Genomic DNA, 14,352 nt, shown 5'->3' on the forward strand with positions numbered 1-14,352 from the left:
TTGCTGTAATAGGCCTGCTCATGCTTTTGTTTGGAGGAAGTTGGATTTTGAGACTTTGGAAAGCAGTGGAATGCTTTAAGTGAGGTTTAATGGGCCATCTTAGCAGGAAGGAAGACATTTGTGCTGAGGTTGATTTGAACTCTGGGGTTCTGTCTCAAGAGGTTTCAGAGAAGAAGAATTTTAGTATGTTGCCTGGAGATCATTCTTATGATGTTTTGGTGAAGAATGTGGCTGCTTTTTGGCTGCCTGAGGCTAAGGTGAAGAGAGTCACGTTGGTTGTATTAAAAAGGGAGATCTCAAAAAAGCCTAGCATAGATTCTGCCCTGTGGTTCACTCTTTTTTTAATTAGATATTTTCTTTATTTACATGTTATATGATATCTTCTTTTGTGGTTTACTCTTATGAAGAGCATTTTGATCAAGCAAACTGAAAAAGGAAAAATATGAAATGCATGAAACAAGTATTAAAAGGATACCAGGAAGTAGAATGGAGCTGAATCCTGTGTTCAAGGACATAAACAGATTAAGGGAATGGTGACTTTGGGGCAAGATCTCACGCAGCTAAGATTGTTTATTTGTTTGCAGTTGAACAAGGGATGGTTATCTCACTTTAGGAGTTATTTTAACATGGTTAATGTTTTCATTTGGAGTTTTAGTCTGGAATGAACTACAATCCAAAAATGGAGGGCACACCTGTGACTCAGATCTTGAGGCTCAAAGACACATGCTTTTGATTCAGATCTTGAGACATAGTGGTCATGAAAGGGTAAGGTCCAGACACAGTGGTAAGCACCTTTAATCTCAGCACTCTGTAGACAGAGACATGAAGACCTCTGATTTCAAGGTCAGTTTACAGAGCAAGTTCTAGGGCATCTAAGCCTAGGCAGCGAAGGATGTAATAGAATGAAGGGGGAATGTTCTAACCCCAGCAAGCAGCAGAACTCAGCAGCTTCAGCCACATGTCCTAGGACTAGAGTCTAGAATAGAAGTGGTTACTGAGCCAATTGACGTTGGACCTAAATTAGTGGTGATTAGGAAGAGACCAGCATCACTAAAGTGAAATCTTCTGTTTTCTGAGAGCACAAAGAAGCTGTGTTCCAGAGATAGCCAAGGTTATACCTTGTGGTATAGCTGGAGTTGGTAATGTGTAAGAATCACCCAGGTGGTAGTACTTTTGAAGGCATGAAGGGGTCATATTGAACAGCTCAGGCTTGGCACTGTGAGAGGCTAGGTAAGGACACTGGTGAAGTTTAGCTTCAGTTGCAGTTGACAGCCCAGGACTGAAGGGGTTATGCAAAGTAGCTGATGCTAAGCACCATGAAGAGAGCCTATGAGAGGCTATTGGTGAAGTCTAGTTGCAGCAATAGACCCTAGCATATTGGAGATACCAGTACCATGGGATGACTACCAAGAATAGTAGCAACAGTGGAATGGACTTAACCAGAACCTAGAGTGCTACAGAGGGCCGAGCTGGAGGAGTGACCCAAACTCTTTGGAGGAGCCCAGAAGATCCACATGTGAATCACAGACTTTGGAACAAGAAGCTGTGAAGTTAAAGTTGCCTTGGATATCCCAAGATGTTAAGAGATGCCAGAGCCATGGTATATCTGCCAAGAGAAGTTGCTAAAAGGGAGTGGAACTAGCTCAAGAGAAAGAATTGTGTTGCAGTCAACTGGAGTTGGACATGGAGATGTAAGCCAGCGCCAACTAAATTTTTCCCTTATAAGAGTTGCCTTGGTCATGGTGTCTCTTCACAGCAATGGAAACCCTAAATAAGACAACCTCCAACCTTAAAATTATTTTGTTGCTATTTCATAATTGTAATTTGTTGGTTATGAATAGTAATGTAAATATCTGTGTTTTCTGATGTTCTTATGTGACCCCTGAGAAACCTCCTGTGGTTGCTAAGAGAGAGTGGTTGAGAACCACTGTCTACAACTTTAAAAATTCAAACCATTTATTTTTCTCAAGAGTGATGAATTATTCCTATGCCCGATAAAAACTACTCTAGGCAGAAGAATCTCTTTTGGCTCACTTTCATTCAATGAAGGCATGGCAGAGTCCTGGTAGCAGTGTGTGGTAGGAACCTGAAGGGGTCCTTCACATCCCCACAGAACAAAAAAGAGAAGGGGGAAAGGAAGAAAGAGGGACAGACAGGGATAGAGTTCTTACCAGACGCAGAGCTGTGTTATACCATAAAGTCCTACTGCTATGACTTTTCCTCCATAAGCGAGGCCCCATGTCAAGAAAGTTCCAGAATCTTCCCAAGCAGTGCTTCCAGCTGGGGACTGAGTGTTCAAACACAGGAGGGACAGTTTATCTTTGAACCATAGTATTTCATTCCTGCCCTTATAGGCTTATTACCAGTTCATAGTGAAAAACAGATTCCGTCTAACTGCAAAGGTCTACATTTGTCTTATAGCTTCAACACTTTTCAAAGCCAAAGTCCGCAGTCTAAATAAGACTGCCAGGAATTTCTTAACTATGAGTGAAAAGGAAACAAAAAAATAGCAAGTCACCTACTCTTAACACATACAATGACACAGGGCAAAAAAATCCTGTCCTGAAAGGGGTAACTGAGACCATAGCAAGGAAGGACTGACCCAAAGCAAAACTAAACCCCTGTATGCCAAACAAACCCTGCAGTCTTATACCAGGCATCTGGTGCCTGTATGGCACTACCTGGGATCCGTGGAATTTGGTAACCCTTCCCTATAGTACATGTGGTCTTTCTTGGGCCAAGTCCAGTCTCTGGCTGCAGTTTCCAATGGCAGATGTTTCTAGTATCTCTAGAATGTTTCTAGTATCTCTAGAATGTTTCTAGTATCTCTAGAATGTTTCTAGTATCTCTAGAATGTTTCTAGTATCTCTAGAATCCTTAAATCCACTGTTACTTAAGCTTCACCTTCCAAGCTTCCTGAACTACCCGTCAAGATGTTGGTCCATGCAAGGAGTCCAATCCTGATCCATATTATCTGTCCCCAGTAGCTGTCTAGAATCTTGGTGTGAGCTTCCACAATAACTGTAAACTCTAGAATCTTGCATGCTTGCAAAATCAGTACTAAATTCTACTGTGGGCTCAATGCATAGCCTGGCTCTCTCTCTCAACTCAGTGGTGGCAGCCTCTGCTTATCAATATGGCAGAACCCAGTAAGATAGCTCCCAAGCTGGTTGAGATGAGTAGGTTGCCTGGGAGCTTTCAGTGAGTGCTGTCTTGTACTGGGAGAACCACTCCTCTTGCAGCAGGAAGCTGGGAAGTTCTCTCTTAGCTGTGCCACTCTCTATTAACAGTCAGCAGCATTTCCAGCAGCGACTGTGTCCACGATTGTAAATTTACTCTCCCTCCTTTCCTGGCCCAAAGGCCTGTCTTCACATTGTTCTGCTAAGAGCTCTCATGGCAAATCTAGATTAAATGCAACAAGAACAAATCCCATGCTGCATTGAAATTTCCTCCACAAAATAAATTATTCCTTTGAATTTGAATTACTCATTCGAGTTCAGCTTCATTTGTATTTGCAGGAAATGTGCCTAGAGTCTTTGTGAAACTGTAACACAAATGGCTTCCAGGCCAGTCCCCTCCCCTTCAAGCCCTTTTTCCCCACAAAACCTCCTGAGAACTGTCTGTCTGTCTGTCTGTCTGTCTGTCCTTCTATTAGCATTCTGCTCCTCTACACTTCCACCAGAATGCCTGTTAAGCTTTGCATGCACCATTCTAAGGCTCCTCAGGTCTACAGCTCCAACTTCTTCTGCATTCCAGGCCAGCCTAGAACCCCAGCACGTACTCCTCCACTTTCCTAGCAAGACTGCACCCCTCCCCACTCCATCCTAATAGTTCTATAACTCATGAAAACAGCACCAGGAGCTGGGGCTGGAAGGTCCAATGTGTGAGCTGCCGGGTAACATTTTACAGTTAAACCATACAGTCTGAGAAAGGGTTTTAAATGATGACTGGGTAATACCACATGAGTACTGGAGCCAAATTTCTAGGTTCAAACTTAGCCTCACCAAATACTACTACATGTTTGAGTAATTAACCCCTTTACAACTTAATTTTCTTAGAACTACTTCTTTATAATATAGTATAAAGATTATAATGATTATTTATAATAGTGATACAGTTTTTTTTTTATAAAATGAAGATAATCATAACTTCCATAAGGGGTAATGTTTAAAATTATTTTTTATGATTATTACTGTGTGTATGTGAGCACACAGGTGTACCATGGTGCATAAGTAGAGGCCAGAGTCCTCTCTATTCACCATGTGGGTACCAGAAATCAAAGTGAGTTCATCAGGCTTAGTAGCAGGCCTGTGTGCCTGCTATGCCATCTCATCAGTTATGAGGTAAAACTTACCAGTTATACAACTCTTATAGCTGTATGTTATAGAGGCAAGAAACTGTTTGGAGCAACAGCAATGGTGGCCATAAGCATGGAGTTATAAAAGTTTATGGATTGACATCTACAGCAAGTTTGGTAAAAGGGTCAATAAATGTGAGTAGCAAAGTTGACAGTGAGAAGGGGGGAATGGGCCTTGATCACCAGCAGCTTGCTCTAAGTGTTAATAGAGATCAGGAGCTTCAAGGTTTCTAAGCAAGCAAGAGACCCAGTGAGATATATATTGTAGGGTGGTCTCCCTACCTGCAGAGAAATGGGCTAGGTTCATAGCTCTTACTCTAGCCCCTCCCCAGTTCTGCTCCTAGATACAAATCTACTCCCATCTACTTACGATAAATGTCTTTGTATTATTCCTTGATTTTGCTATCATAGACATGATTTTATAATTAATAACAGCAGCAACACCAAGAATGGACTTAAGAGGATGGATCTAAAGGACAATCTGAGAATCTAGGCATGGTGGCACCAATCTGGACTCCCAGCACCCAGAACGCAGGAGGATAGTGAATTTGAGGCCAGCGGGAGTTATTAAAGTGAGCCTCTTACCTAAAAAACAAAACAAAACAAAGTCAGAGTGAGAAAGAAGGCTGAATCCACTGAGCCTGTGAGTGAATGGAAGGTGGATGAGGAATGGAAGTGGGTGGGGAGCCTACAGGGGTCAGCTAAGTTATACCTGGGAGGCAGAAACATTTTAAACTACAAACTGTTTTTTCAGAGTAGATTAGTACTGCCGCAGTTTCTGTCCTTCCTAGCAGTTTCTTGTCCTGAGAGGTGCCATCGCAGTGCTGCGGATAAATGGCAGCTTGGGGAAAGGTTGATGAGAAAGCCTGCTAGCTAGAATTACGAAGAGCTTCCCAGTTCCAGCCACAGAATAAATTGCAGGGAAGCTGGTGGATAAATCTTACCAGGACCGAAGGGCCCAGTGTATGCACAGAGATTCTGAGTCCCTTCTATCCCAAAGTTGGATGTTGCCCTTTTAAAATTCCTACCCTTGCTACCCTTCGTTCATCACCACTCATTCCTATTCCCACCTACCATTCCCAACTATATCCTTAGGGCACAGTGAGCATTAGTTTTTAAAGGATTGCAGCGAGAGATGAGTTTCCCACACAAAATGTGCTTCTTGCCTGGCTGGGCCTTGACCCATAGCTAATAAGGTGTATGTCTAGAAGACAATGCTTTGGCTAAATGAACATGTAGGAACCTAGCCGCGTCTATTAGAACAAGGGGACTTGAATATCGCTAGCAGGAAGTCCAACTTTACAGCTTCAAACCATCTGTCAAACCCATAACACCAAGGGTTCGAATGAATGGAGGAGGAATATTTTCAAAGACTTTATGGGTGGTTCTGGAGAAACAACGCACACCATGAGCTGTGGTTGAGGCAGCCCTGAGCCTTCTAGCCATCTCAAGTAAATTGACCATGCTTCACTTGTGACGTCGCGGACGCCAGACTCAGGCTGGCTGGCGTGGGATGCCCTCATCCGCCCCAGAAGCAAGAGGCCACCCGCCCGGGGAAAGAGGCGGGGCCCGGACCTGGCAGAAACTGGACTGCACTACTGGAGCCAAGAGAGGCAGGGCGCCTCCCCGCCGTCGCTGCGGTGACCTCCGGTGTTTTCCCAGCCGCTCGCCCTCCGGCTGTGCCCGCCACTGGAGGCTTGCGCCAGGTCCTACCGCGACCACCTCCAGGCGTTGGCTCTCCCTTCCTCCTCTCTCGCCCCTCCTCCGCCTCTTCCGTTTCTCCGGGAAAGGCTGTATTCTCCTTCGGGGCTCCGCATCCTCGCTTAGGTAATCCGCTTTCCTGCTTTCGCCACCCCTCCCCCGCGTCCAGCGTCTCCACCTCCGCGCCTTTGGGTCCCCGCGAGCCTCGCGCGCTCCATCGCCTCTGCAGAGAGCAGGTGAGTCGGTCTCCGGCCGATGGCTGCTGGCCTCCGCGCCTGGGCCTGCGAGGTACCGGGTCGCCGCAGCGAGGCCTCTCTGGCCTGGCCGTGCCCACCCACATAGAGCCTGAACCCCGAACCGAGAGGCTAAGCTCGCGGATCACGCCGCCCCCTTAGCTCTGCAGAAGCCGCCAAAAGAAATCCGATCGCCGCCGGCAGAGTAGCAAAGCAACTTTCTTTCCCCTGCTCGTTCTTTCCATTCCTACCACTAGCCTCTAGGTTGAATGAGCTGATCTGAGAATGGTCGAAAAGCAGAGGCCCAGGTTCCACGGGTAGGTGGCGTAGCTGTCAAGAAGTAGGGGAGCAGTTTGCCTGAGAGATGCTTCTAGCGTGGATACGTGGATACACGTTGGTTGACTGTCTCTAGAGACCCATTGGATGGGTGTAGACTAAACAGACAGGGAGTATATTTAGATAAATCTTCACCTCTTTGTAATTCTTTCTACATTTTGAAGTATGGTTTTGTGAGACGTGCCTAGGCAGTGGGTGTAGACAGCATAGAAGGGTGCCATCTAAATTATCTAACCTGGCTTTGGTAAAATCATATGGACTGTCAAGACATGAGGTGTGGAAGAAAATCCAGGGAATACACGTTAACAAGCACAGTGTGTACTTTGGAGATTTCTGTCCTTAGAACTAAGACTGGCACGCGTGGAGGTTTGCCCACTGTGTGAGAGTGTTCGCTTCAAAAGGACTGCTCCTCGAGGCGTGTACCCGGGTGCAGAATGAAACTTTCTTTTTTGGCTCCTCGCTCTTAATCCCCGGTTTTAATCAGCTGATAAGACTTAGGTCCGCCCACCTGGCAACAATCTAAGGAAGAAAACAACCCCTGGGGCTACTTTTGACTCTTGAACTAGCTAGGTGACCTCAGTCAGGCCTCTGAAAGTACAGAATAAAAGGGAAAATACAGGCCACGGGAAAGCCCATGTTTAACCCCTGCACGTGCCTGTTTGCTGTTTTGTTAAGGACTTACTTTCATTTAAAGGACTTTTATAATACTTTTGCAGTTAATTCTTAGTCATGAAGAGGATTGTGTAAGACTCATAAAGCTACACTTTAGTTTTTGAACAGACTACTCCTTGCAAGTTTTTTTGACTAAGTCACCACTTGCACCTTAGACTCACACTCTGTAGTGTGAAGTTCATTATTGCAGATTTAAGATTATAGTCGTACTTGGAGTAATGGGAGAGAAAAATGCCAATAAAATACAAGCAATAAAGGTAAACCGTTATATAGGTATTTCTTCTTTTACTTCGACCTTGAATAATAATTAGAAAAATGATGCCTCATGTTAAACCAAAACTGCTTAAAAGATAAATAAGTAATCCATTAAAAACAAACATTTTCCATTTTAAAGAACGGCACATATGTGGAGTTTTCCCAGTTGGGAGTCCTTGAATAAATGTCTTCGTTAAAATATGTCTGCTGTCCTAATAAGCTCAGAATGACTCCGTGTTGTGCTTTTGTCTGGGTTAGTTTTGGAAATAAAGGTGTTGCTTCCTGTTTCTCACAATTAGTGTGGAGTCGTTTTCCCTAAACGTAGCTGTTAGTACTCACAATGTCTGAGCTGGTGGGCAGGTAAGGGGAGGAGGATAATAGTAGGCTAGACAGAGTGGGAGGGGCATGGCTCCCAGAAGAAGTATTTATTCCCTGTCCCAAGAACCCATACAAAAGGTGGGTTGGCATGGCCTTCCCCTAGTACTCCCAGCATTCAAGAGGCAGAGGTGGGTTCTTAGGACTGGCTGACTAGCTAGAGTAGCTGTCGTGAGCTCCAGGTTCAGTGAGAGACCTGCTACAATAAATAAATGGAGAGTGATGGAGGAAGACACCAAACTTCAGCTTTGGGCTTCCACATGCACACATGCATCTACAAACATTGCACCATGCATGTACACATGCATCTACAAACATTGGATCATGCATGCACACATGCATCTACAAACATTGGACATGCATGTGCACATATACCACAACTACATACACCAAAAGATACTTAGTTGCAACTTGGTTGTTACATTCTAGTGTTTAGTTACAAAGTTAGGGCCTCAGGTATTGCAGATTGGACTCAAACCCTGTGAGGCAGAGGATGACCTTGAGCTTGATCTTCCTGTTTCCTCCTCTTCAGTGCTGACATTATAGGTGTGTGCTACCACTCTAGGTTATTGTGCAAGGTTGGGGATGGATTCCAGGGCCCCGGGGATTTTAGAGAGGCACCTTACCAACTGAGCTCCATCCATACCCTACAACTTAGTACTTTACAAGTCATAATTTCAAAAATAAAATTAAAATAGACAGTGATGATAACTTTTTAAAAGGATAAGCAATGACTAAAACCTAGGCAGTCTTGAAATCTGCAAATGAGAACTCACTGTTGCTAAGCTGTGAATAGCTGTGAATCTCTCAGGATTCATCTATATAAAATGTTCTTTAATAAAACTGTGGTTTTATGTATATATAATATTTATTTATATAATATTACCCATTTAAGAAATCTACATATCTTAACATTCAGGTGATTGAATACATATTGTTGTAAGTGTATATTTGTAAATATATTTTGGTGGTATCATTTCCAGCATGATGTATGCAATGCTCCTGGTGTTAGAATTATAGGCAAGCCCAGCTTTTTATGTGGGTACCAAGAATTAGAATTCACTTCCTCATGCTTGTACAACACACATGTTACTGAAGGAGCCATCTTCCTGACCTCCTTATTAATGCATACTTAATAAATGCATCTTTAATTTACAATGACCAGGAGTCCATAGGAAAACATTGCACCAATATCACGTATCAGACGTATGTTACCTCTTTCTGATGAAAGAAGGAAATCAGTATGCAGATTCAAATAATTTGTTTATAGCTTTTGCTGAAATGACTTACCAACCTATCAAAAAAAAACTGTACTTGACCATAAAAATGGCCATTTATATATAAAGACAAACACTATAGAATAATAATATCTATTAAGGTTGATTATCACAATGGGGAATGTATTCAAACTTATTTTTCTCTGTTTCTCCTTCCTTCCTTCTTTCCTCCTCTGTCTCTCCTGGTTGGCCCCCGAGCCATGTAGCCGAGTTTTCAATGAGGAGTTGAACTACCAAACTTCAGAACTTACCTCTACTCAACTCCTCAGAATTTACAGGACTTGTGTACAACCTGAGTTTGTATTAGGACTGAGTAAAAGTCTGTTTTAGAGATATGAGTGATAGCTAAGTGGCGGTGGTGCATATTGTTTAGTGCTCTGAGCTTTTTAAACTAATGATGCTATAGATATTCTTTTATCAGTTCCTGTACTGATAATTCACTGTTGTTCCATGTTGCTCTCTTCCGTATCTTGAAACAGCTGTTTAAGTAAACATCTAGTTCTGGGAAGTGAAGAACAAGAATGGTGGGTTCCGTCTTGCTAGGCCTGGCAAAAGCACTTTGGAGCCTAATGATCTGTAACCGCCTGCAGCTTTTTGGATGGGTGTTTTGGGTCAAGTTATTTATTTCTACAGGAAGAAATCATCATCGTCATCACCATCATCTAGGGAACTCTTTAAAGCATTCCTTCAGCTCATGGTTTCTAATAGTTCTAAGGTTTCAATAATGAACGGTTCTCTCCAGATTCAGTTTTGGTGTGAGAAAATCCCTTCAGACATGTCTAACAGAATGAAAATCAGCCCCTGCTGACAACTGCTTCAATGTATCTTGGGCAGAGGAGAGTGTGTATCCTGTTTAGAAGGCATTTGACGGCTTCGGAGTGAGGAGTGTATTTCCCAAGAAATGCCCCAGTAAAGCACTCCCTGCCCTCTTTTCATCTTTTTATCTTTTTATTAGCCCCTTCACTCATAAGTAAACCTGAGAGTATAACACAGGGTCTATTAAAAATCAGTGTAATTGCTATGCAAAGTCAACACTGAGACCTACAATAACGTTCTTTGTTTAACACACACACACACATTGTTAAACAAAGAACACACACACACACATATATGAGAGAGAGGGAGAGGGGGAGGGGGATGGGGAGGGCAAGGTCTTACTGTGTTAACATGGCTGGCCTCAAACTCACAAAGATCTGCCTGCCTCTGTGTCATTAGCGCTGAGATTAAATGTGTGTACTACTATGCCCAACCTCCCTAAAATTTTAAACTCTTATCCCAACTACTTTTTTAAAAAAAATCAATCAAAAAATATTTATTATACCTTCATAAGTAGGTGAGAAATGTCAAACACATTTGAGATAGGCATATCTGTGGCCATGTAAGTTTGTTTTGTAAGATGTGTCATTTCAGCCATTTTCTCAGATACATTTTTGGCATCAAGAACATTCACAACATTGTGTAGCCATCAGCACTGCCCATCTGCAGAACCAGAACTCATTAAACACTAGTCCTACATCATTCTCTCCTCCCAGCCTGGTAACATCATTTCCTTTGGTGCTATGAGCATGACTGCTATAGGTACTTCATTTAAGTGGAATATTTGAGCCATGCGGTGGTGGTGCATGCCTTTAATGCCAGCACTTGGGAGGCAGTGGCAGGCGGATTTCTGAGTTTGAGGCCAGCCTGGTCTACAGAGTGAGTTCCAGGGCTACACAGAGAAACCCTGTCTCACAAAAAACAAACAAACAAGCAAACAAACAAACAAACAAATAAATAAATAAATGGAATATTTTACATTAGGGTGAACTAACCTAACCTAGCATAGAATCTTCAAGGTTCATTGCATCGTTTTGGATTTCATTCATTCTCAAGGCTGATTCTGTATATTCTCCTACCTCTTTTATGCAAAAAGTAACTGTAAAGATCAAGGAAGTTTCGAATTAGAATAGACTATAGACATCATCCTTTCCAACCACCCTCTTTGATCTTTTCCTTTTTTTATGTTTACAAAATAAAGCCAACAAGTCCTCTACAGTGTAACCATAAGTGATCATATGGCCGTGGGCATACAGTCAATTAGCGAAGGGAACAACAGAGCAGGGTAGTGTAGCAGGGTATCTCCCTAGGGAACTATGGTCCCTAGGAAAGACCTTCTAAACAGGATGTACATTCTGTCTCCCCAAGATGCATGCTAGGAAACCTCTTTCCTGTGGGCTACACTGGGTCTTTTTCTACAACACACTTGAGTGGTCTGGTCTATATTGACAGTAAGAGCAACTGTTAAATGAGCTGGTACTCCCAGTCAGTGTTGAGAGAGTTCAGAAGGATGTGGGTAGCTTCAGCTTGGCACTCCTGGGAAGAGGGGAAGCTCAGCTGTGGAACTGCCACCATCAGATTGTCTAGTAGGCAAGGACATTTTACTAATTGCTAGTAGATGTAGGAGGACCCCGCCACAGTGAGTGGTACTATCCCTGGACAAGTGGTTCATGGCTGTAGAAGGAAGGTAGCTGAATAAGCCAGAAACAGCAAGTCCGTGAGCAGCATTTCTCCACGGCGTGTGCTTTAGTCTCTGCCTCCAAGTTCTGCCTTAAGTTCTTACCCTGGTTTGCCTGGATGATTGATAGATTGTCCTCTGAAATAAACCCTTTCTTCCTCGAGTTGCTTCTGGTCAACATTTTTGAAGACACTCAATAGAGAAATAAACTAGGGCAAGCATCTTAATGCTTAGTTAATCAAAACTATAAGTTACGCCTGTGCTTCTAGCACATGGGAGGTTGTTGAGGCAGAGGGATCTCATGAGAACAGACTGAGCTATCTAGTGAAGCCCTGTTGGTGGCAAAGGTGAGGGGAGAGAGGGAGAGACAAGAGGGAGGGAGGAACAGAGGCTCACATAGCCCTTTGCTTCTTCAGAACTACGGTGAGTTAGACTAACCTGTTTTTATGAGTGTCGGGTGTGCCATCACCATTTGAGAGTTAGGAGAAAAGGGAAATATTAGTGCTGAGTACATCCATGTCTACCCCTTTTGTTTGCTTTTGGTACAGGGCATCACAAAGCCCAGGCTGGCCTTGACCTACAGATCCCCTGCTTCAGTCTTCAGACTGCTGGCATTACAGATATGTACCATGGGCAGTTAAAATCGTCTCATCTTTAATTAAGTAACTGAATAATCAATTCGTTTTGTGTTTCTAGAGGAAAACCTAGGGTTTCCCTCCTGCTAGGCAAGTGTGGTAACCCTGAGATGTAATCCCAATCATTATATCCCATTTTTAATGTCGTTTATAACAAAAACAAGTTAATTTACTATTTTGATGATTTATTATCTAAATTAAGGATAGGCTACCTATAAATGAGACAGTATAATTTCATATTCTGGTTCAGTGCTCAAGAAATGTAGTTCATTTGTTTGCCATCCAGTAAGCTGGTTTTTTTTTTTTCTTTCTTACAGTCAATATGGAATGCACATAGACTTTCCTGTAAACAAATCCTAGCACTTGGGAGGCAGAGGCAGGGAGATTTCTGAGTTCGTGGCTGGCCTGGTCTACAGAGTGAGTTCCAGGACAGCCAGGGCTAAACAGGGAAACCCTGTCTTGAAAAAAAAAAACAAATGTACAGTGTGTTTGAGATCTAGGTTAGAGGTACAGCACACTAGTGTTCTGCTCAGCCCAGGACCAGAGCTGAAGGGTTGAGAAATGGCTTTGCTGGAGACTCTTTTCTTTCCACGCATATATTAAACACACACACACATACATACACACACAAACACGCATGCATAGCAGAATGCCTTGTGAGCTGCCTCTGTGTTGTTCCCTATGGCAGGCATTCATCGCCTCTGCTGTGTGAATGCTATACACTTGGCTTCATTTTATTATTGGTGGCTATTTGAGTTATTGCCAGTGTTACCTCATTGGAAGAATGGTGCTCATGCATACTCTTGAACACATTTTTTAAAGTACATGTGCATAGATTATTTGGTATTTGTGAACAAGGGAAGTTGCTGGATCGAGGATTAGGTTTACATTCAACAAACCAGAGTGGCTTTCCAGGAAGTTGCGGTTCATGCTCCCACTGTTTAAGAGATCATTGCTCCGAGCCTTCATGGGGATGCAGATGTTTCAGTCTTTTTAAAGCCCGTCTCACTAACATGTGTTAATGCTGAGATTCACTAGAAATAAAAAAAAAACTCAATCACACCATATTGGACCAAATTTAAAGCAAGAGTTATTAAATATTAAATACCAACCAAGACATGGATTTTGATGAGGACATTCCCTAGAATTTCCCAGCTGAATGGCCCTGAGACATGTGTCGCAGGAGTTTATGAAGACTAACCTATAGGCGACCGCACTCACCTATGAAGCTTGTTATTTTCCAAGAACCTACAACTTCCAGAATTCCAGGAAGTTACCTGGTCCTTGGGCAGGTGGGACTTACAGGTTGATTTGAGGAATTCCACATGTAATAGTATCCCGTTGAGGTTTTAGGTTGCATTTCTAACTTCCTTCTGGGTAGTTTCTCACCTGTTTATTGACCATTTGTTGTCAGAGATTCGCTATCTTTTATGAGGTGCTTATTTAAGTTTCTTGCCCTTGAACAAATTCCAAGAGTGGTAGACACTTAAAGGGGCAGAGAAAGTGAGAGGAAAGCCTGTGAACCAGGGAGAATGGCATACAAAAGTGTTTGGTGTGCCCAGAGCACAGAGACAGTGTCATAGAGATAGATAACGCCCAGGTCACAGAACAGGCAGTCCCACACTGTAAGGCTGGCTTCTGACAAAGTTCAACCAGGAGAAGACGTTTGAGTTTCCAGGAACTTGAAAGGATTCTAAATCTCTGGGGATGCTCATGGTTCAGTTTCTTCTGGCCCAGGTGGCCAGGTGGGCAGTTGAGCATCTCCATGACCATCAGCCCAGTTATTATTAACGACTTGTACATAAGATTGTACCCTGTTCTAAAATTCCTGAGGGCTGGCTTCTGCTCCCCTGTCCCCTTTTTAATTTTTTTTAAAAAAATATTTATTTTGTGTAGCAGTGTTTTGCTTGCATATATGTATGGGTATTTCATGCATGCTTGGTGCCTGTGGAGGTCAGAAGAGAGAATTTGATTCCTTGGACTTGGATGTATGGATGTTTGGTTGTAAGTATCCATG

At 43.0% G+C, this 14,352-nt stretch overlaps 2 protein-coding genes across 3 annotated transcripts in view; one reads left to right on the plus strand and one right to left on the minus strand.

The window, feature by feature from the left end:
• On the minus strand, positions 1–6,594 carry LOC116088402. The gene is made up of 2 exons (XM_031367418.1): positions 5,933–6,594; positions 1–2,287 (listed from the first exon to the last, which is right to left on the minus strand). The coding sequence occupies exons 1-2, from the start codon at positions 6,396–6,398 to the stop codon at positions 2,100–2,102; spliced, it is 654 nt and encodes a 217-aa protein (XP_031223278.1). The 5' UTR covers positions 6,399–6,594; the 3' UTR covers positions 1–2,099.
• The window catches only part of Inpp1 (inositol polyphosphate-1-phosphatase), a 25,224-nt gene continuing 16,878 nt past the window's right edge, over positions 6,007–14,352 (plus strand). Inside the window, exon 1 of one of the 2 annotated variants that reach the window (XM_031367416.1) lies at positions 6,007–6,294. The gene's annotated coding sequence lies outside the window, so the exon portion shown is untranslated. The remainder of the gene's footprint in view (positions 6,295–14,352) is intronic. The other variant, XM_031367417.1, reaches the window with a different exon arrangement.

The sequence above is a fragment of the Mastomys coucha genome, unplaced genomic scaffold (assembly GCF_008632895.1).
Source record: "Mastomys coucha isolate ucsf_1 unplaced genomic scaffold, UCSF_Mcou_1 pScaffold14, whole genome shotgun sequence".
NCBI lineage: Eukaryota > Metazoa > Chordata > Mammalia > Rodentia > Muridae > Mastomys > Mastomys coucha.

Bases quoted from the DNA above. Each gene is read 5' to 3' on its own strand.
- LOC116088402 (XM_031367418.1), bottom strand. From the start codon at position 6,398: ATGTGGGTGGGCACGGCCAGGCCAGAGAGGCCTCGCTGCGGCGACCCG. The intron at 2,288-5,932 runs GTCCGGGCCCCG...TTGAACACTCAG, and splicing joins TGCAGTCCAGTTTCTGCCAG to TCCCCAGCTGGAAGCACTGC.